General features: G+C 37.7%; 1 protein-coding gene across 3 annotated transcripts; it reads left to right on the top strand.

Moving 5' to 3' along the window:
* Positions 1–379: 379 nt before the first annotated feature.
* On the top strand, positions 380–23,175 carry LOC112046070 (regulator of chromosome condensation). 3 transcript variants are annotated; one of them, XR_008251642.1, is made up of 15 exons: positions 380–537; positions 835–930; positions 4,370–4,484; positions 5,183–5,270; positions 5,852–6,031; positions 7,327–7,458; positions 8,267–8,363; positions 10,186–10,323; positions 11,472–11,631; positions 12,282–12,403; positions 13,413–13,567; positions 14,621–14,809; positions 15,952–16,017; positions 18,409–18,466; positions 18,976–19,057. XR_008251642.1 is itself a non-coding variant. In XM_052886791.1 (14 exons), the coding sequence occupies exons 2-14, from the start codon at positions 840–842 to the stop codon at positions 19,254–19,256; spliced, it is 1,806 nt and encodes a 601-aa protein (XP_052742751.1). In that variant the 5' UTR covers positions 380–537; positions 835–839; the 3' UTR covers positions 19,257–23,175. The 3 variants fall into 3 exon arrangements, 2 of the variants coding, with proteins under 2 accessions (XP_052742751.1, XP_052742752.1); XM_052886791.1 differs by lacking the exon at positions 15,952–16,017 and having other exon boundaries at positions 18,976–23,175; XM_052886792.1 differs by lacking the exon at positions 15,952–16,017 and having other exon boundaries at positions 414–537; positions 735–930; positions 18,976–23,175.
* The last annotated feature ends 986 nt before the right edge of the window (positions 23,176–24,161 follow it).

Here is a 24,161-nt window from a genome sequence, read left to right on the forward strand (position 1 = left end):
ATTCCCTGATTGAAAGCTACGAGAAGTCAGTTAAAAAATACTTAAGTACCTACATGCACGCTAAAAGGGTACAATTTAATGTCGTTGGGTACATTAATATATGAATAAATACAAAGTTACTATTTGATCCCGTTGAGAATATAATGCCAAGATAGTACTGTGGTTAGTTCTAAATTATCACGTAACTCTACTTAAAACTAACAGTTTCCAAATGTTTCTATAATTAATATTCTTTTAATTAAAATGAACTATTTTAAATAAAAAAAATATCAAGTAATCTTAATGGTCTAAGCAAGTAATACATACATCCCATAGATAAACTTACATAGTCTGTTACAATTTATAATCTGTAACACAGATGACATCACAAGACATTACGCTCTATAAAAAAAATTGTTTATGGTACGTTAGCCAAGCGAAGCGAGGGAGATGCACGGAAATTGTACTGTATTGAAATAATACGTCATCTCATCTCCTCTAGTGATTTCATATAGATTTTCAGTAATTTGGATTAATAATCATAAAAGTAATAAAACAGTAAGTAATTTATTCCGCTACCGTGCAAGGTTTGCCCATAAGTTTCGGATGCGTTGTTTGTCGCCAGTGTAGTGTAGTGCTATACAAACGCATAATATAACCTATCTGCACTTCCCCTGAACCTTTGAAACCGTGGCCTTGTTATTAATGCAAGGAGGAAGATTTGTGAGAAAATAACGCAAATGTATTTTTAATAGAGTTGTGAAAACGTCAACGAAATAAAGCTCCCGACGGGTCAACGTTTGCCGCGCTCCCCAGGCCTTCGTGTTTACTGACGCGTCCTTTGCAATATTGCAGGCAAAATGCCGGCGGCACGGGGCACGAAACGGACAGCGTCCAAGACTTCTGCTGTCACGGCGTCATCGGCGCCTAAAAATAAGAAAAAACGCGGAGGTCAGTAATTTTATAACTTGTATTTCATTTGTTTTCTTTGCATTTCTATGCGACGTCAATGACCTGTCAAACCATGATGGCGGGAAACGAAGCGCCTACAATGTTATTGGCGCCTTTTTAGCTTTATCCTCTCATGGAGGCATGTTATTTATGTTGCGACGAGCGTTTCGAGCGCGCGACGAGGCTAATTGTTGCCGCGATTTGGATATATGCGGCAAATATTACGTAAGCGCGTTCTAAGTGGAATGTTTTGAGGTTACGCGAATTATCGCGGCATAGCAAAGTACATTCATGCATCTGGCATTCTATTTTCAAATAATATTTGCTCCGTTTGTAAAGGCGACCTTGATTTAGAATGATATAACATAAAATTATCTCTCGTACCTACTATATACAATATATATATATATATATAATATACCTATATACTTATGTATTCGGAAAAACACAAGTACACTTTTCTATTTAAAAAAATGCAAGTTGAGATAAAAAGCGGAAAACAACGCTATGCTAACACTACAATGTCACAATCACATAATAGAATGCTGATTAGGAAGGTGCTTAAGTGGGTAGCAACAAGGTGTCATTAAATTATTGTGATTATCTTCATAGCGAGACTTGTTCATGTCTGCAGAACTATGCAAGTTTTTTTAACAAACAATCAAAGTAAATTAATGTTATATGGCTAAACATTATATTAACATTAAGTTATATTAATTTTTTTTTTTATTGAGAAAGAATACAATAAGGAACTTAAGCTAACTTATCCTAATAACTATACAAATCATGCCCACATGGAATGGTGGCAAGAATACTGGCTGCATTTCAGTGCTGGACAGCCAGGCTGATCCTTTGCGCAAAAAATGAGCCAGCCCTTCTGTCTCCAGTCGAGGCAACAAGCCGTGGTGAAATGGTACAGAAATTTTTTTTGGCACTGCGACTCCATGGTCCAAGGGTCTCCACAGTCTCCAATTAATGTTTTATTCCAATGAACTTGCTTTAGAGTATTATTATTCGTTAAGTTATTAATCAGTATTCTCTGGAAAATTGCACGATTATTGAAATAAATGTAAATTGAAATCTTTGAAATAACTGAATTTTAAAATTATTGCTGTTCTAAATTATTGTGCCAAAAACATGTTTTATTGTTTCAATTGTCGTTGAGCTATATATAACAATGGAAACTTGAAAACTGTAAACTCCAAACTGCATACCACATTATAATTTATTTATTACAAGTAGGCCTATGCTTAGTGTTTTGACTATTTGTAGAAACTACCACCAAAATGCATTTTGGTAGAAGTCTCTTAATAGGGGTAAATTTTCTTATGTTATAGTAGGTAATTTCTGGATCTAAAATAAATAGCCTTTCATTTCAAACAGTGTTAAGTTACAAGAGCATTGTGTTTTTTTCTGATTATATTATGTCCCACTATTGATAGTATTGCCTGACATAGGCCTCCTCCAGCTGCTTCCACTGCACCCTGTCGGCCGCAACTCTGGTCCAGTGAGGCCCCAGGGTTAGGTGGATGTTGTCTTTCCACCTTCTTGCCGGACGTCCACATTGTCTGGTACCATCTCTGGATCTACTGAATAGATTTTGAAAATTCTTTTACCATTAGATAGACTTGTTATTTGTGAGTGTTGTAGGCTATATTTTATGCCTGTATATTCACTGGAAGGAATGGGAACTATGTGGGTGAAACTTTGGGCTACTTAAATAATACTAATCATAGTAAAGAAATACTATGTTAGCTATTGTTATTCAAAGTCTGAATGTTGTAAGATGAGGATGCTGAGGTTTTGAGGCAAAACATGCATATAGGATTTTCAGTCAGATCTGCATGGAATTGTCACTTGGATTTATAATATTATCACAGATAATAGCAAAATAAATAGGCACTACTAAAATATGCACATTTGGAATAAATCATGAAACATATAAATGTCAGCAAATATGTGGTGCAATTGGATAAAGTATATTTGCATGCACAAGCAACATTACCTTCAAAAAGGTAAATAGTCTGTTTGCATTTCATACATTTTAGTTAGTTATAATAAAACAAATTATATAAAAAAAATTATAGCATATTAGACAGCTTGTTTCCCCATTTTTAGGGTTTTGAATGTCAGGGCACAAAACAGAACACTTATAGGATCACTTGTGTGTCTCATATCTATCAGTCAAATTTCTCAGGATCTACTAGATTGATGAAGATAAATGCAGTTTTTTTTTTGACAGCAAAGAAAGTAGTCCACAATAGAGATATCAATTTACTAAAGTGACGAAATCTGAATATGGGGTCATATTTGGGTTGCAAGGTGATGATAAAAAAATTGCAAACTGCTTTGTGTGTGTATTGATCTTAAATATATTTTTCTGTAATATAAAATGATTGATTTTCTAATTTATCAAGGATATAGACACACATTTCCTCTTTGTCTCTAAAACTAAAATGAATTTGAAGAAAATACAGAATTTAGTTTTTACATAATATAGATTTATATCAGTACCTGTGTTAAAATACTGTAGTAAATCATAAATTGTGTGCACTAAATTACATTTGCAGTTAAAATTTGTTTGAACCCTCTACAAACACTTGTCTCGTGTATTTTTCCTCTTTCCAATTTAAATTAATTTATTTTAAGTACTTGATTGAGTAGGTAATTTTCTAAGAACTGAAAATAGCCAGCAAGAAATTTGTGCAAGGAATAATAGAGTCTTGTCTTATAACTTAAGTATTAACCCATATGTTGGTTGCAACTATGTTTCACTTCATCCAGCTGGGACACTGAACGACTCACAACATCCTACCTGTTGGTCAACTGCAGAAACAGCCCAGAAAGAAGAATTAGTAGATGTTTATGTTGATAAGAAACTGCTTTAGAAGACCAACAGTTTCTAGATAATCAGTCCCAATTTGGAAATCATTAGAACACCCACATGCTGGATGACAACGGCAGTGGATTGTGTGTGTTGGCACACTCTCAGAGAGGCCTGTATCCAGCAGTGGTTGGATACAGGATGTGATGATGTACAGGAACCAACCCACCCATGTCGAACTTTGGCCCCGTTCATTATCATTAACATCTGACACTTATTGTTACAGAGTAAAACATTACCCTATCCCTTTCCGCGTTAAAGTAGTATGCTTAAGCTTTGTAACCATTGTGTTTAAAAGGTGGTGTTGGGATTTTTGCAGAGCGGCTCTCCCCACTGAGAGAATCCTTGTCCTCTTTTAGTGTCAAATCTAAGAGCAAATTCAGGGACACTTCAGTCTCTTGTCAGTGACACTGTTCGTGTCTACCAGTTTCAACATCAGCTTGTTGACATGATTGGATATTCTTGTCTGGCACACATTGTGTATTTATTTGTTGACCGCAGAATATCTAGCATAGCTCTTGGTCTTGTACATTAGTGTCTTTTATTTGTTTCTAGGAGCAGTTTTGCTGGAGATACCCAGCGCCCCCAAAAAGAGGGGTTCAGTGCTAACATGCGGGCAGGGAGATGTGGGGCAGTTGGGTCTGGGGGAGGATGTCATGGAGACTACCGAGTGAGTTACACTTTCATTTTATTTTTATGGTTCTGTACCCAAACAGGCCCCTATTAGTAAGACTGCAGTAGATTGATCTGTCTGTCTGTCATTGGACTGTATCTTATGAACTGTGATAGTTTGAAAGTTAAAATTTCTGTTGCTGCTACAACAACAAATACTAAAATACGGATTAAAATAGATATTTAAGATGGCTCCCAAACAATAGACATGATTTATTGATGCCGTTTTTATAGTGAAAGGTGCTGACTTTGCTGACTAGACTTAAGCAGTCACTTGTAATGAGCATTGAGAATGTTACGAGAACATTTTATCGAGCATTCTAGCGAGCAGATTTGCTTAGAATGGCAACAATCAAATAGAGTGTTCGCTAGAATTAGGTCAAGATGTTCGTAGCAATAGCTATATGCTTGGCTCGGCTTGTTGTTCAGTTTGACAAATATAAAAACGGGGAATGCTCGATGTTCTGTTAAAAGTGAATGCTCAAGTCTATCAGCACCTTCGGGACACAGAACCCTTTGTACACAAAATCGACTCGGATATGATTGTTTTTTTTATTGTTCAACATAGTGTGGAAGGCAATATTGCGAAATTTGTAAAGATGCTCCTAGGTCATTGACCTTTGTACCATGCTTAATATAGTGTGAGACAGTGTAATAATGGGCACAATCTCACACATGCACATGTGCATTGCGCAGGTTCCGGCACGTGGCCGGGCTGGGCAACAAGATAGTGGACGCGCACGCGGGGGGCATGCACACCATCGCCTTGGACTGCGACGGGAAGGTACGCTTTATTATTATTATTTTTTGTTTTATTCTTTACAAGTTAGCCCTTGACTACAATCTCACCTGATAGTAAGTGATGATGCAGTCTAAGATGGAAGCGGGTAACTTGTTAGGAGGAGGATGAAAATCCACACCCCTTTCGATTTCTACACGGCATCGTACCGGAACGCTAAATCGCTTGGCGGTACGTCTTTGCCGGTAGGGTGGTAACTAGCCACGGCCGAAGCCTCCCACCAGCCAGACCTGGACAAATTAAGAAAATCTCAATCTGCCCAGCCGGGGATCGAACCCAGGACCTCCGTTTTGTAAATCCACCGCGCATACTACTGCGCCACGGAGGCCGTCAAAGGACTCTGCTTGGAGTTCTTCTCTCTACCACGTGATGGACCCGGCACCCGCACGGTGAATCCGTGGAATGCTAAGATATTCGTCTCTTTGAAGTATGAGGATTGTTAAAAGAAGAAAAAGAAAGAAAGTTTTTTTTAGGGTAGGTTAGATTTAGAATAGGGGTAGGGCACAAGTGCACATAAGGCAAAGCAAAGCTTGACTGGGTTCAGTAGCATCGTCATAATTTTCCAGGTGTGGACGTTCGGCTGCAATGACGAGGGAGCCCTAGGCCGGCCCACATCTAATGAGAAGGACGAGGGGACTCCCAAGGCAGTCGCTCTGCCGCAACCCGCTGTGGCCATCGCCGCAGGGGACTCCCACTCAGCTGCATTGCTTGACAACGGGGATGTTTACGCTTGGGGTGCCTTTAGGGTAAGTGCTTTTAACAATAATAATTTGTTGCTACATAATATTTCTACCTTTTTCCCTTAAACTTGCAAGAACTTTAAGATCTTTTTATCCAACTCTGTCACAAAATATATTCGAACACTAGCCACAAATGGTCAATTATTCTCACGTTTCTGTAGCACCTACGACTATAATTGATTGTGTGTTGTTTGTTGTGTACATGACTTGTATAGTATGCCGCGTAAGTACTGCCGTTGTTTGCTTTGCAGAAACGTGAGAATAATTGACCATCAATGGCGACCTTTAGTGAATGTCTACTAACTATAAACTAGCTTCCTGCCAAAGGAGATCATTCATTTTGGACCCTTTTTGAAAGTGCCGGCCAACGGAAAAAAATGGCACGAATCGTTAGAACTAATTATTTGAAGTAATAGATAATAGGGCATAAAAGTTGTCAGGTGGCTCTGAACCAAATTATACAGGTTCAATGATTCGTTATTTTCATACATTTTGTCAACTTTTAAAAATGCCCGCTAAGAAAAAAATCTAGAAATATAATCTTAGTGCCATACTAACTATTGCTCCAAATGGGTAGTTCTAACGATACGTATCGAATTTATTCTTAGCGGGCACTTTTGAAAATCGACAAAATGTATGGATTTAACGAATCGTCGACCCTGTATAACTTGGTTCAGAGCCCTCCTATAATTTTTATGCCATATTAGCTATTGCTCCAAATGGCTAATTCTAACGAGTCGTGCCATTTTTTTTTGTTGGCCAGCACTTTCAAAAATAGTCCAAAAATGTATGGAGCGTGAATGATCTCCTTTCATCTTTGTACATATCAAGCAGTTTACGATACTTTGTATGTGAGACCTTTTGGTGTTATATGTTTAGATTTAATGTTGATATTTTGTGATGACATTTTGCTTTTATATACTTAGACTAGCAGACCCGGGCAAGCTTCGCTTTGACTTATGTGCACTTCTTCCCTATCCCGATTCTAACCCTACCCTACCCCTCCCTGCCCTTCTTCTTCTGCTTGAATCTTAAACATTTGTATGAGAAATAGAAAACGGTTGTTTTTATGGTTTTCCCGGCAATTATTCTAGTTTTTCTCACCTTTTAGACCTTCTCTATACCTCCACGAACATTTCAAGACCAAGATGAGATAAATCCGTTCAGCCATTCTCGAGTTTTAGCGAGACTAACGAACAGCAATTCATTTATATATATAGATTAGATTTAATGTTGATATTTTGTGATGAGTGACATTTTGCCTTTATATACTTAGATGAAAGATTAATGAATGTATGCAGGACTCCCACGGCAGCATGGGGCTGATCGTGCGCGCGCGGGAGGGCAAAGCGTGCAAGGAGCCCGTCAAAGTCGACATCGGCGAGCAGGCCGTCGCGCTCGCCTCGGGCGGGGACCATCTCGTCATGCTGTCTGTAAGTGTAGACAATAGTTGTTTATGCCACTGTCATGTAGCCGAAATACACGAGTGCTACAATCGCTTAGTACGTGCAGTGGCATACAATACTTTTTACGAATTTGGTAAACAATATATAATTGACGTTGGGTATGACCTTCTCGATTTTTAGTATCGGCGTGGCCTAGATTTGGTCTCAGTGTTAAGATGTGAAATTAAAAAAAAAAATACACGGTTTATCCATGTGGTAATGAACATTACCAAACAACCTGTAAGAATGGCTTTGTGATATAGTTGTGAGGTTTTATATTGCATATTACAAAATGGGAGTAGAAAATAGATTGTAAAACTAAAACACGAGTGCATTTTCCCTTCCACTAGTATTACCTGTAGACCTATCTTGAAAACTGTTGAAAATTCAGAAATAAAGTGTTATTTTTACATGTAGTATATAAATGTATTCGTTATCAATCCATATTCAGCTCACTGATGAGCTCGAGTCTCCTCTCAGAATGAGAGGGGTTAGGCCAATAGTCGACCACGCTGGCCTAATGCAGATTGGTAGACTTCACACACGCAGAGAATTAAGAAAATTCTCTGATATGCAGGTTTCCTCACGATGTTTTCCTTCACCGATTGAGACACGTGATATTTAATTTCTTAAAATGCACACAACTGAAAAGTTGGAGGTGCATGCCCCATATAAATGTAAATGAATATTATAATATCAACTATCTTAGTACCCATAACAAACTACTTTGTATGCTTACTTTGGGGTTAGATAGTGATGTGTATTGTTTAAGTATAAGTATATTTAATGTTTGCAGGTGTCGGGTTCAGTGTACACAATGGGGTGCGGGGAGCAGGGCCAGCTCGGTCGCCTGTCACAGCGCTCCGCCTCCAGGGACGCCAGGCAGGGCTTCAGTGAGTATACACACAGGAGTTTTTTTTTTATTATTTGCCATATCTTTTTTTTTTTTTATTTATTCTTTACAAGTTAGCCCTTGACTACAATCTCACCTGATAGTAAGTGATGATGCAGTCTAAGATGGAAGCGGGCTAACTTGTTAGGAGGAGGATGAAAGTCCCCCCACCCCTTTCGGTTTCTACACGGCATCGTACCGGAACGCTAAATCGCTTGGCGGTACGTCTTTGCCGGTAGGGTGGTAACTAGCCACGGCCGAAGCCTCCCACCAGCCAGGCCTGGACAAATTAAGAAAATCTCAATCTGCCCAGCCGCGGATCGAACCCAGGACCTCCGTCTTGTAAATCCACCGCGCATACCACTGCGCCACGGAGGCCGTCAATCTTTTAAATATGACCAATATTCCCATTCCCCTCCAACTAGTCGGAAAAAAACTGTATTAGGAGTGGGTACGACAGGACCACCACCCCTTGGTGATGAACCCCTTGGTTATTGAGGCTCAATTTACATGAGAATTCTATCTGGGAACCCTGACTCCACGCAGTCTTGTCTGCCAGACAGAAACTCGCGACAGAGGTGGTACTGAATAAAGCAAAACTAGAAGGTCGAGTGGAACGAAACAGGTTGAGTAGGTGAAGCGTGGCTAGTTACCTACCGGCAAAGACGTACCGCCAAGTGATTTAGCGTTCCGGTACGATGCCGTGTAGAAACCGAAAGGGGTGTGGATTTTCATCCTCCTCCTAACAAGTTAGCCCGCTTCCATCTTAGACTGCATCATCACATACCATCAGGTGAGATTGTAGTCAAGAGCTAACTTGTAAAGAATAAAAAAAAAAAAGCTGAATGGGTGTCAGAGTAAGTTTTTTCATTGTATGCCGGGGCCTATTAGTTAGCCATTTTAACCCATCGGCTGCGACATCCACGTCATTATTGTTTTTTTTCTTTGTTATTTTGTTTCGTAGCCTATGCAGTGGATGCATATGCAATAATAATAAAGTATTAAATTCAAATAATAAATCCGCTACAAATGATGTATTTTAAATTCGACTTCTCTATCTTGGCCAGTAGGGTAGTAGCTAGACATTTTGGTTTTCGATGCGCGCCGCGACATAGCTCGTGAAGAGAATGACCAATAGCGACCGGTTTGCCACAGTCCCAACTCTTTCATACCAATGCAACGAAAGAGAGAGCGATACTTCCAGTTCGGTGCATTAAATGATTTTTCTCATGAGATAATGTCGTGTCGCATGTAAGGCCTACAGAAGGGTTGTAACCAGCTACATCAAGCGTACGGAAAGTGACAATAGGGATGATGACAGTTTTTTAAATTGTACATAAATTAAGAGTATGCTAATAGTAAAGCAATTTTGTAAAAGGAACAGGGTATCTGCGATCATTATTTTCGGAGCTACAGGGATTTAAAGAGTCAGATTTGCGGCGCTGCCGCGGATCCCTGAAAAACGCCCCATACAAAATGGATCGAAATAATGACGTCATAGGCAATGTAATGATCGTTAGATTTGTATGCGCGTTCAAACAAAATTACTAATATCTTTGTTATTTGTGCGTTTATGCTTATAGTTCATATATTAAAAAATGTCACATTTAATGTAAGGGAGCTAAAACTGTATGAATTTTCATCTAATTACGATAAAATATTTATAATTGTTTTTGAAATTTTATAATCTCATTTATTTTGCAAATATCCAGACAATCTTTGCTTTTTATGTATAAATTAGTTAACATTGACCCTGTTTACACGAATGTATCATAAAAATCAATATATTCAAACCATCATCCCCATGGTACGCTTCGTTGCAGGTGCACTGCTCACGCCGTCCAAGGTGACTCTGAAGGCGGGCGCGTCGCGCATCTGGGCGGGCTACCACGCCACCTTCGTGCTGGACGCCAACAAGGACAAAGTGTTCGCTTGGGGGCTCAACAACTACGGACAACTTGGTGAGTTTGACAAGTACAACTTTTTGCACGCTAGACTTGGGGAGTAAGCTGGTGAATGCGTTACGAAAAGTGTAATTCAAATGACATCCAAACACACAAACGTCAAAATTGACAGGTGCCATCTGTAGTAACACTGCTAAATAGATTTATAAATTATGCTTTATAAATTAGAAGCAGAAACTCGCGGTTTCAGTAGTATAGTACCCATTTCGTGGGAATATAGAGATAAAAAAAACCTATGACCCTTATAAATAACATAATTTTCAATTGGTTAAAGGATTAATCACGTCAGACTTGGGAAGTGACTTGTGAATACGTTACGAAAAGTGTAATTGAAATAACAACATTAAGATTTAAAGGTGTCATCTATAGTAACCCTGCTAAATAGTTTGCTTTATAAATTAGAAGCAGAAACTCGCGGTTTCAGTGGTGTAGTACCCATTCCGTATATTGAGATTAAAAAAACCTATGACCCTTACAAATAACGTAATTTTCTTTTTAATTAGTTAAAGAATTTTAAAAATGTGTTCCGTAGATTTAGAGATTACCTCCAAAAACCTTACACACTCACATACTTTACCACCTCAGACTAAATAAATAAAGACCTGCCTCGCAAGCCATTATCTTTCTGTCAAAGTATATGATCAACGATCTTATGCGATTATAAACACTGTCTCTATAGAATCGATGTTTCATAGTTTACAATCGTGTCCGTCAGTTAAAAACCTCCGTAAAAATACCTTTATGTATAGTTAAATGGTGTGAAAAACGAACAAAAATAAAAATAAAATAAAATAAATTTTGTTTGTGAATTTGAGTGCGATACTAGTCCTTATGTATTTAGTCTGAGTTTACCACCTAAAGCTACAAGCGGAGTTTTGTGGTGTGTGGCGACGTCACCGGCCGTGTTTGCGCTAAGTGTGGATAAAAAAATATAACAGAGCTTATAGATGGCTAGAAACAGTTGTATATTATACTTACATGATTAATTATAAATGATTGACAGTTCTAATATTAGTAAATAAAAATTATAATAATGTACTCGGCTCGCACGCCTATGAGGCAGATTGTGTAGGAACATTAAAATGTAACAATATCTGTATATGACCACATTCTGGCAATAAATGATTTATGATTTACTTTCGCAGGTATAACGGGCGAGAAGCGCAAGACGGCGCTGTTTTCGCCGGCGGAGTGCGACGCGTTCGCCGGCAGCTCGTGGAGCGGCGTCGCGGCCGGCCAGCACCACTCGCTGGCCGTGGACGACGCGGGCCGGGCGCACGCCATCGGCCGCTGCGAGTATGGACGGTGAGTGCGAGCCCCCAACGCCAATCGCAAATTTAGACGCACGAAAAACGTCATTTACGATCCTGACGACGATCTAACGATGGATAGCGCTTCCCAAGTAACGCAAAAATAAGTTACACAGCGTCCTCGCCAGCGAAGACTAGGTTCCCGATTTTTACAGTCATTCGGGCGTGAGTTTTTTCCACGGTCATGGGGATGTCAGGACTGATACATTCAGGCCAGAACACCTTACCTTACGATTTGCACAAAACAAGTCTCCTCTGAGACTCTGATCTTGAGGTTACAGTAGAGCATAGAGCAGACACATTATTATTTACTAGCGGACGCCCGCGACTTCGTCCGCGTGGAATACAGTTTCTCACAAACCCGCGGGAACCATGGATTTTTCCGGAAAGAAATGTAGCCTATGTGTTAATCTAGATAGCAAAATCTATTTCCATTCCAAATTTCAGCTAAATCGCTTTAGAACCTGCAGCATAAAAGAGGAACAAACATACTTCGTGTGATTGGGCCCAGCTCAGTGTCGCTGTCAGGGGTTCCGCCAAAAATCTATCCCCGCCCCCTCGAGAAAGCATCCACATACGCCAACTGCAGTGGGACCCTTCCCCATCATCATGATAATTTTTCTCTTATTATTTTTTTATTTTCAGGTTAGGATTAGGTGACAAATCGGGCGACGCGGAGATATTGGAACCGATACCCAAGTTGCAGAATAAGAACTGCGTGAGCATAGCGGCGGGCACCAGCAACTCCTTCGCCGTCACGAGTAGCGGTGAGTTGGCGTGACGTCATTACTAATCCAAGATGGCGTGATGATATTTGTATGTACGCAAAATAGTAAAAGAAATTAGTGTAAAAGCAAAGAAAAAATCATTCCTGATTTTTGAAGTAAAATTACTTTGCTGCCATTTTCAGGCACAGTGAAACAGTTTTTGTTTTTTTTTTCTTAGAGAATTTCGAAACTATCCTTTTTGTACACTTTTTTAGAAATGTAATGTAGTGTAAATAAATTAGTGTAAGTGTAACTTCATAGGGCAGGGTAAACCTTATCCTACTCTATGGTAAACTTCTTCATATCGTAACTCGTTACGGCGCCACTCTGTCTGGCTTCCCTTTCTCTCACGCATACGGCAGCAGGTTTGGTCTTTATTATCATTATCAACCTATTGAAGTGGACAACAAAGTGTACACACCATATGATATCCACCGGAAACATCGGATGTCATTTGTATCTTATTAAATGGATGACATTTTGTCAATTGATTTGTTTTTTATTTTGACGGGTTGATATACCAAAATAGAAAATAGATCCACAGGCCAGTTTTCAAAAACATGATTACCTAACAACGTTCGGAACTCTCGTGACGCGAGTTCTACTCTCACTTGTTCGGGTTTTTTTTATTGTAGAAAGAAGTTATTCTTCATTCGTGTGGCCTACAGCTCAGACCAATTATTGTATAGGACCTGCCTCGGTAGACGTTACTTTTCTGTCAAATTATATGATCAAAGATCTAATGCGATTATAAAAACTGCCTCTATAGTATCGATGTTTTATAGTTGTAATCGTATTCGTTGGTTAAAGAGCTCCCTAAAAATACCTTTTTGTGTAATTGAATTGTGTAAAAAACGGGCAAAAACTTCTAGTTTAGTATAAGATGTATACCAAATCTAAGCTCGTTTTCCTCAGAAAATGACAGACAATTTTGTTCGCGACTATGAGTGCGATACAGGTCCTTCTATAATTGGTCTGAGGGCCTACAGCACATTCGTTTTTTTTCCAGGGGAGGTGATGTCGTGGGGCATGGGCAGCGAGGGTCAGCTGGGCACGGGCAGCAGCCAAGACGCGGCCGAACCCACCAGCGCCGTGTGCGCCACGCACCAGGACCGCACGCCCATCCACGTATCGGCGGGCGGACAGCACACGGTGCTGCTCGTGGTGAGTGATCCTCACAGCACCACTATAGCACCAGTTAAACCGTGATCACTTATTTACTAATCTATAGCTTGGCAAATTCGTTCGTAACACTCCCAACGTTCCGCGCGGGCCGGGAGGAGGGTAGCGATGCCCCGCGCGCTCGACTTCATACCAACTCAGTTCTTCCTTCTGCCCCGCGCGGAGCCCCCGTCTTAGGGTAGTAACTAGTCCCCACCAGCCAGACCTGGACCAATTAAGTAAATCTCAATCGGTTCAACCGGGGATCAAACCCAAGTCCTACTTCTGGTAAATCCATCGCGCATACCACTGTGCCATGGAGGCTGTCAAAAAACTTCTTTGTTCATAATTCATAATTCATAATTCTTTATTTGCAAATTGTTAAATACAGATCTTGATATAAATGTTGGCATACAATTTGCTACAAAATAGCATGCAAATTTAAAAATAATCTTATAACTAAATTACATTGTCTATAATACACTATAATTATTGAAATTTACTTAATGACCATGATGTTAAAATTATTAATTTATTATTATGTGTATTGTGTTTATGTGTATTATTATGTCATATAAGAACCTACACTATTATTATAATGAGGTAATATTTTAAAAGTGAAACTTGAGTAAGCTGGTGAACGCGTTACGAAAAGTGTAATCGGGCAGCGAAGGGACGTTGAGAGGGAGAGCTAAAGAAGTTTTACTTTAGTTGTGGGGTATGAAGCAAATTGTTACAATTTAACTCAAAACCACTCGACTAATTATAATTTATTTCACCATTGCAAAGCATCTTCACTGAATTAAATCTATACTAATATTATAAAGCTGAAGAGTTTGTTTGTTTGATTGAATGCGCTAATCTCGAGAACTACTGGTCCAATTTGAAAAATTATTTCAGTTTAAAAAAATTAGCCTATTTATCGAAGAAGGCTATATATTATCCCCTTATTTCCACAAGAACGAATTACTAAATAATTAATTTACTCTTTTCTCGTCACCTATTTTATTCATTTAATACCTCAATTTTTATAATTGATCTGTTATCTAATTCCAGGAAGACCCAAACCCTCAAAAAGAACGATCACCGACGCCGGAAAAAGAGACGCAAGAAGAGAAAACGGAGCCCGTAGAGGAAGAGAAGAAAAAGAGACCAACCAAGAGACAAAAGAAACAAGAGCAGGACGAAGAGATCACCTCCACATCATCCAGCGCGCAACCAGCTACCACTGAAGATGTGCCAGAGGTTAGTTACAGTTTACCTAAAAATCCTCAAATGACGACCGGTCGTCTCACACACACAAATATGACTGGAAAAAGAAGATGATGATGAAGATGTCCCAGAGGTTAGTTGGTTTGAGATATAGCCCATCATGGTTGACAACCTTTTGGCTCGTATTGTCAAATAAATTTTTAAAAATTAAAATTTTCATGTAATCACATCTCAATAAAATATAATAATTTGGATCAATTTAAGGCCATTTGAGAAAAGTGTCAACTAGCCTTTTGACTAGCAATCTATATCCTTACTAGCGGACGCCCGCGACTTCGTTCGCGTGGAATTCAGTTTTTTCACAAATCCCGCGGGAACCATGGATTTTTCCGGGATGAAAAGTAGCCTATGTGTTAATCCAGAACAAAATCTATTTCCATTCCATATTTCAGCCAAATCGCTTCAGTAGTAGCGGCGTTAAAGAGGAACAAACATACTTACACACAAACTTTTGCCTTTATAATATTAGTGTGATTTTTAATTTGTTTGTTGGTAAACATTCCACATCGACTTTGGCTATAGACGCATTGTCTCTACTCATAGAAGATGATGGTGTTAAACCCCCGTGCCTCCCAGTTTTAACATATGTCAGAGGTCGCTATAGAAACAAAGATATTATCAGCTCAAGCCCGCCAACCTGCATTGTCACAGCGTGGTGGAGTTGAGCTTCATTTACTCCTCTCTTATAAGTAGTAAGCCATTAAAGTAAAGCTACATTACGTACGTGGCCAGTTCGTTGATGACACTCCTATGATACGCGGGCGACGGGGGGCTGGGGGGAAGACCTTGCCAGGGTGTAAAGTCGAGCGCGCGGGGCAGAGGGAAGGACAGCGAGTTTATGAAGTCGTGCGCGCGGGGCATCACTACCCCCCTCCCAACCCGCGCGGGCCACCGGGAGTGTTATGAACGAATTTGCCAAGCTTTAGTATTGTGTTTTTATTTTTCACAATTTATTTTTTTTAAAGACATTATCTCCCTTCTGCTAATTTTCTATCATCATTTTCCTATTGTTAATTTTTTTAAGCTTCGCTTATACGTATACAGCATGTGCATATTTTTTTTGTATTTATGCTTTTATTTAATTTTTTTCTGTTTTTTTTTACAACTATGACTAGGCGAAAAAACCAAAGAAGTCGAAATCGAATGTGTCGACGAAAGGCAAAAAGGAGCGACGACGTTAGGTTCCAAACATTACTACCACTTTTGTATTGTTGGTGAAGGTGTCAGTAGTATTAGTCACTTTGCTCTGAGAAGTCTATTTAACTTTGCATGTAGCGGTGAGATAACAAGCGTTTTGGTGTGTAAAACTGAAGGTTAGTTTCAATATGTGGGTGTGGACTTTCTGGCTCAGGTAGACTTTCAGTTTTAATTGTACAGTTTTATCTTATCCAAATTTCAATAGAAATAACTGTACAGTTCACAGTTATGTTTAAACAGTTATAATTGAAGGTCAGTAGCCCGCATTAAAATACTTTCCTTCAGTTTTATAGTGCGACAAACTTATTACTTATCTAACCCGATGAGGGTGTCACTGTTGTCGCAAAATGGCGATTGCTGTAAGTTTAGTTCCAGTTTTGCCCACCAGGTCAGAAAGGTTTGCCAGTTTTGGCCAGCGGGTCAGAAATGTTTACCAATTTTGGCCACCGAGTCAGAAATGTTTGCCAGTTCTGGCCACCGAGTCAGAAAGGTTTGCTAGTTTTGGCCACCGGGTCAGAAAGGTTTGCCAGTTTTGGCCAGCGGGTCAGAAATGTTTACCAATTTTGGCCACCGAGTCAGAAATGTTTGCCAGTTCTGGCCACCGAGTCAGAAAGGTTTGCTAGTTTTGGCCACCGGGTCCCCCTCAAAACAGACCATTTGTTTTTTGGAGAATTTGAGTGCAATACTAGTCCAAATAAAGGTAATTGGTCTAAGCCGCCCTGTACACTAACGCGCTGTCTGAGAATTGTCTATGGTCAAACGCTTGTATATTGCTCTTACCAATACATCCAAAGCTGAACACACTACCAAAAGTAGACAATGTATGAATAATTACAGTAGTCTTATATTATTTTGTAGTAGTGTTCTCTATGAATTTGAAGTATAAGTTTAGGAATTTTGGAGATTAACGTAAAAAAAAGAGACAAACAGATAATAATAATTTGGTTGTACTTTACCTTTGTTTTAGACCTCCATTTTGGGTTTTGTAGATTGTATTATATAAGGAGCATGCGTATCTATATATTTATCTAATATCGTTTTAAGGACTCTGAACGGCATATTCGGGGAAGTATTACTGCTTAAGAACATATTCTACAGTGAATGTCCAGTAGGTCTAACATACGACCAACGACATATATCGTGCAAAGAAATGCTTGCACTGCGTTGCATTGACCTCTTGTAATAAAAGGACGTACAATCATGTAGAAAATTTCACTTAAAACAGCCAATTTTGCTTTAATAGTTTTAGAACTGCGACCAAAAAACGTTCCCACTCATATTGAGTGGGAACGTTTTTTGGTCGCTCATTGTGCATCCACTTTTTAATAGGAGATCGATGCTGCGTTTGGATGAAAGAGATGGGACTTGGACAAGTACGCCGCCATTGGTCGACATTTGTCTATTTCCCCTTTATATGTCGTTAGTCGCATTCTAGGCCTACTATGCCCCTTTTGAGGTGTATCCATGTGCCTGTAATTTTACCAGTTTCACTGAAAATTAACATGGGTGTAATATTTCTATGATGAGTTCTATGATACAAAGGTTCTTCACCAAAAGATTGTTATGTGGTATTTGTGTTAGTTTGTGACGTCCGTTAGTGTAACGTTGTTTGGTTTAGAAACAGGTAATTGTATGTATATATTGTCCATTCAAAATGCTGAGCTGAAAAATACTCAAAGCACAGTACAAAGTACTGCCGATTTTTTTTGGTTTTGTTAAATTGTTAACTGTAAACTGTTGAATTTTATAGGCATGCACCTCAAACTTTTCAGTTAACGTGCATTTTGAGATATTAAATATAATGTGTCTCAAACGGTGAAGGAAAAACTCGTCAAGAAACCTGCATACCAGAGAATTTTCTTAAATATCTGCGTGTGTGAAGTCTGCCAATCCGCATTGGGCCAGCGTGGTGGACTATTGGCCTAACCCCTCTCATTCTGAGAGGAGACTCGTGCTCAGCAGTGAGCCGAATATGGGTTGATAATGATGCTTTTAATTTTGGAATGGCCTACCCTTATCACTTATGGGTATGAAAAGTAGATAACATATTCTAAGTTTCACCAGATATACTTACATAGAAACAAAGTTAGTCAAGCGGTTTCAGAACAGTATAATAATTAACACTTTGACACTAGAATTGGTTGCTTGCGTAACTGTACTAGCCAATGGGGTGAAGTTATCACGTGTAGGGGTGTAATAAAAGGGTGCGTTAGTTTTTTGGGTTTTTTTTGCTTATAAGAAGTTCCTAGTTCTATGCTCAGCATTTCAATGGATAATGTATGTAATTAGAACTAATGATTTAATGAAACGTATGAATAGTTGGTACAAATATAATTATTATGTTAATTCTAATCTTCTTTATAATTATTTTTCAGAAGGTGAATGGCAATGAGAAAAAAGCACCAGAGACCCCTATGGACATTGACGATACAGGTGGGTTACTATTATTTTAAGAATACTTAATTTCTATGGTTCCATTAATATGTAGTGAATGGGAGTATTAGTTTCATAACAAATTATTTACTAGGAATTACTAAGTTTGTTTATATTTTAAAGCTCTTGACTTAATCCGGTGTAGACTATTATTGAGCCGTGATAGCCCAGTGGATATGACCTCTGCCTTTGATTATAGTCCGGGGCATGCACCTCCAACTTTTCAGTTGTGTGCATTTTATGAAATTAAATATCACGTGTCTCAAACAGTGAGAGAATCGTGAGGAAACTTGCATACCTGAGATTTTTCTTAATTCTCTCTGTGTGAAGTCTGCCAATCCGCATTGGGCCAGCATGGTGGACTATTGGCCTAACACACCTCATTCTGAGACGAGACTCAAGTCGAAAATGATGATAATGATGATGAGACTTGCTAATAATAGTATTTTTCTTAATGTAGAATGCTTGTTAACATAACTGATTAACATTGGTACTTTTTTATTTTTCAGATAACCCAAAAGAAACCACAGACACAGACACGGACATACAGACAGCGGACACAAAAGAAACAGAATCCGAGAAAGAGTCACAAGAGAACATGGACACGTCCAGTCAAGACACAGAGGACTCAAAGGACTCCAAAGAGGAGAGAGAAAAAGAGATGGAGACAACTCCCGCAGTAGCAGAGAAAGAGAGTGAAGTGACGGAAGTCAACGGGACCCAGGAGTCCGAGGTCAAAGAGAGCAAAACAGTAGAGACATTACCGCCCGCCGCCATCTCCACAGCGTGATGGTAGGTCACACTTTTTGTTTAACTCCAATTGACACGGTGTAGCTAGCGTACAGTATTGCATAACATTTTTGTTATGAACAGTCCAGAAAACTCTGCTGCTAGTTGTTTTCAACTTAAGTTATCTGGACTGTTTATAATAATAAATGGCTTGAGTATTTGCTGGAGAGTTGATCTTGTCCTGAATTTAATTTATCTTATGTTATTTCTCTATGAAATGAATTTCATCGTTTTCTAAACAATACATTAGCTAATAGGGCTTGAACATAGAGAGATATTTTAAGTAAAAACTTGTGTCAGGTGTGGCTCTTATATGACATTATTATAGTAGGGTATATATCAGTTAAATATTTTGAATAAGCAGTAAATTATAATTTATATCTCTCTATAATCGTTGAACTTCGATAATCCGACACTGTCCAGCGGGTCCCCTGTATATTATTTCATTTTGCACTTTTGATTATAACTTTTGAATGTGTATTTGAATGCTGTTTTATGATTATTTTTCTACCATTCAATGTCAATATAACAAAACTATAAATATAAATCAGTTAGCTTGAAAATTACATGAAAATCAGTTCAGCTGTTTCGAAATGCAACAGACAATACAAATAATAATTTAAACAATTGGATTTCGATGTTCTGCTCCAACTTACTTACAATTATATTGGTAATTACGATCGATGTACTGACACAATAATTCTAATTTTCTAATCTCTTATTGTAGTACAATATAATAGTATATATTTTGTCGGTGGATAATCTTAATTTAGTGTCCCAATTGGCTTTAGTTTGTCGTAATGTTTGCTTATGTAGGAAACCAGCAATACTGTACTGTACGATAGTTATACTGTGGTTTTTCTTTTTAATTTTAGTTAGAACTTTGGCCGTGGTGGCGTATTGGGAGAATTTTTTCCAAAAAGTAAATCAAAATGTTTTCAATAATTTTAAGTATGTGCGTAAAAGAGATAACTGAGTAAAGTAATTTCTTTAATTTTTGTACAAAATCTTTGAATTCGGTATGATTGGTATTGATGTTAAAAAGTTTTAACATGAAGTTTGATAAACAAAAATATGTTACAAATATCAAAATTAACAAGAAATTAGTACATAATATATATTTTTTTAAGGTAGCTTTTTATCGGACTTTGTATAATTAATTTTATCAATTACATTTATTTTAATTTATTCTTAATCAGTACATAATGTGATTTTGTTAGGGTTTTTATGTAATAGGTAAAATCTATAACTTGACATGTGAAATTGATATATTTTAACGAAATGTTAAATAATACTTTATCTATAATACTAAAGAAATGTTAAATTTAAGATATCTCCAATGTTAAAGTTAATAATATTTTTGCGTAAGCGTACACCACTTTAAAATAATTGACATAAAATAAGCAGGAATGATGTTTTTGATCATCTACAGTCATATTTTACCAACTTCAAAAAAAGAAGTTCTAATTTTGTAGTGTACTTTTTAAGTTTCGACTGCAATGCCAACCACGGCCGTCGGGTGTAGTCACGTGACCATCGTATACATACATACATAAATATATACATATATTAAATTTGGCAGGGAGGTAGTTTATAGTTAATAGATGTCCGCTAAGAATTTGCGAGAGGGTTGGATTTGGGAGTTGTAAGGTTAGTCGCGGGCGTCCACTAGTGTGTAATAAGCTACCGTTAAATTGTAAAATATGTTAGTTTATAATCTTACTTGTGATATTATAATCTGCCGTCATATTGTGAACTGTAAATACTGATTACAATTTAATATACCGAAAAATAACACGTTAGATTGTAATCAGTATTTTCAGATCACAATATAACGGCAGATTATAATATCACGAGTGAGATTATAAACTAACTTATTCTACAATTTAACGGTGGCAAATACATACTCAGCTTTTCGTTATATAGTGGTAACTAGCCACGACCGAAGCCTGCCACCAGTTGCCATTGCACGACCAATTGCGGCTGAACCGTAAATATCTCTATCGTTGCGATGTGCCTAGGATGTTTGTTACTCTTTCACGCAAAAACTACTGAATGGATTTGGTTGAAATTTGTAATGGAGATACATTATACCTTGGATTTACATTATTGGCTACTTTTTATTCAGAAATGTCCAAGGTTCGAGCGGGATTTGTGAAAAACTTAAGCTTGTTTATTTATTTTGCCTTTATGTTGTGTGATTATTATGATGATGATGATGATGATGAGGATGATGATTGATATTGAATGATTTGTCGAAAAGTTGAGGAGTGGATTAGCAGGGTATAGTATATGCGGACAAATGAAAGTCACATTACAAGAAAAATGTTGGAAGTGGAAGTACACAAAAAGAGATGATCGGAGTGAGGGAAAGATATGTAAAAGGAATTGAGTTGAATCACGTATGATTAAAAGGAGTTGAGTTGAGTGATATATGAGTATGACAGATGTGGATGGAGAAAGAGTACATATTGTGCCGACTCCACTTAAGTGGAATAAGGACAAGGGAATGAAGTCTCTATATAAATTTTAATATCAATATATTGTACGATTTTGATGATTATGATATTATTAAATCGATAGTGCTTTGTGATTCAAAATTTTTTTGTATATCGGTTGTGTTATTCATGTATGTTTTATTTTATAATAATTTAATTATTACAGCTTAGCCGTTGTCATACGTATGATAGGTGCGTGGTTTAGTTTCAAAATAGAAAAACATTCATGAAACTGTTTTATATAAAAAAAAATTTATACCTACTTTATTCAATGATATTTTTCTTTTTTAACTAACCATGCGATATTGTATGTAATGAAACACGCACATGTTGACTAAGTTGCTAACAATTATAGCCCCCCTACAGTCCGTGCGCTGTAGCATGGTGCGGGTGACAGTTCGTTGCGCTCTTGGAAAGTTTGTCACAATTCGCGATACTGCAACTGTCACCCGCACCATGCTACAGCGCACACAGTATAAGCGCGGTCACGTGACTATGCCGTGTAATATATAGGATTACAATCGTAATCGAGTAGTCTAACAGCCGGCGTGTGGTTTGTTGAAACAACGTATGAATAATGTTGTAACTCTTTGCCTACACCGTTAAACGAATGAATATGAATTTAAGATAAATAAAGTCGTATGTGTAATAAGGTCTGCTGTTTGTATCCAAAATAAAACTATTCAAACCAATGTTAGAAGAAAAAACATACATACAGCTGAACGTAGAACCTCCTCCTTTTTGGAAGTCGGTTAAAAAGAGATAGATAGGTTACATAAACCATATTAGATGTTTACGACTGGCACACAAAAAGTATTTCAGTGGTGTTGTCAAAGGCAATGACAATGCGGCGACTAAAATCAGGTTTGCTAATTAGCTTAGTTTCAACGTGTCATTTTTTTCTTCTAAGATCATTGATTCAAACCGTATGGCAGTTGGACTGAGCAATTTGAAACCTATTTTTTAATTAATAACCAGTTTAATTAATTGAATTTTATTTTAAGATTCTGTACGCAGTTTGTACAAGTATAACCTTATAGATGCAAATCTTGTGTGTATGAATGGTCAATTTAAACGTGTCTAAATGCTTTTGCCGAAGTGCACGCCGACTCTTGGTCTATAGAATTTATTATTTAGTATGGAAGGATGTGGCTAGCCTTTACGGATTATACATAATTATAAATAAAAATAATAAATGGTTAATTTTAATTATTAATTAATTCGTGTATAAGATAGTTAATAATAAAATAGAAACCCGATGTGTTAGTTTGTTGTAACATTATTTTTATTTTATATAGTTTCCCCCCCCCCCCCCCCTTGTGTATTTCTAAGTACAAATTGTACGTTTATAATTTCGGGAAGATCTTTGTTACAAAAAAATGAACTATGTATTGTGTTTTCCTAATAAAAGCGTAGTGTATATATTTGAGTTTTATTTAACTTGAATTTCAACCTTATTGGAATAAGGATATGGAGTTAGAACCCATCACGCAGCTCTAATGCGGGTTGGCGGGCTTAGAATGATATTGTTAAATTCTTTAACTATCAGATGTTAGTGATAATGACCAGCACAGGTGACTTAATATTTTTGAGTATTCGAAATAAAAAGCCAAAAAATTATTTATTACACTTTAATATCTAAACTTCAACATCGAGGCAATCATAAAAATCATTTGAGAAACATTTGAGCTGTCGAACTATTATGGTGAATGTCCACTGACTCGATTCCCTCTACATAACACATAATGCGTATCACGTAAAATTAACATACTTATTTCAATAGGTACTTTTTTTTTATAACGTGGCATAGCAAAAAATGTAATTTTACATATTAAAACATCATCTTTAGCAATTTTTTCTCATGTTTATGTACGTCTTTTGACCTTCAATGTCAGGTCTTCAGGAGGCCGATAAAATAGGCTTATGATGATGATGAATACATTTAAAATTAAAATCTATTATCTCATGAACATTACATTTTTTGCGATAACACGATAAACTCATTCCACGAACTGTTAATAACCAAAACAGTTTATACAGCAAAGCAACTGTTGCAATAGTAAGGGTCGACGATCACCTGACGAGGAGCGGCGTCAGCTGTCAAAATGGGTTTGTTTCAAAGTTGTCTAAAAACGCCATCTATTGGTACTTTAAAATAACAAACACTGTTTCACTATGCCTGCAGATGGCAGCACACATCACCCGTTTTGATCACGATTACACTTTTCGTAACGCTTACTCCTTAAGTAAAGCGTGCATAAAGAAGTCAAACTTTTTATTGAAGCACCAAAATCAAGGTTAGTTTTAGCATACGCCAGGCCTCGTGAGGTGCTCACTGCCCTAAGAAATAAAGATCCCTGTACACTGAAAGCGTGTCTTCACTCTACAGTTAGCTTTGTTCGTTAAAT

Source organism: Bicyclus anynana, chromosome 18 (genome assembly GCF_947172395.1).
Source record: "Bicyclus anynana chromosome 18, ilBicAnyn1.1, whole genome shotgun sequence".
Classification (NCBI taxonomy): Eukaryota; Metazoa; Arthropoda; class Insecta; order Lepidoptera; family Nymphalidae; genus Bicyclus; species Bicyclus anynana.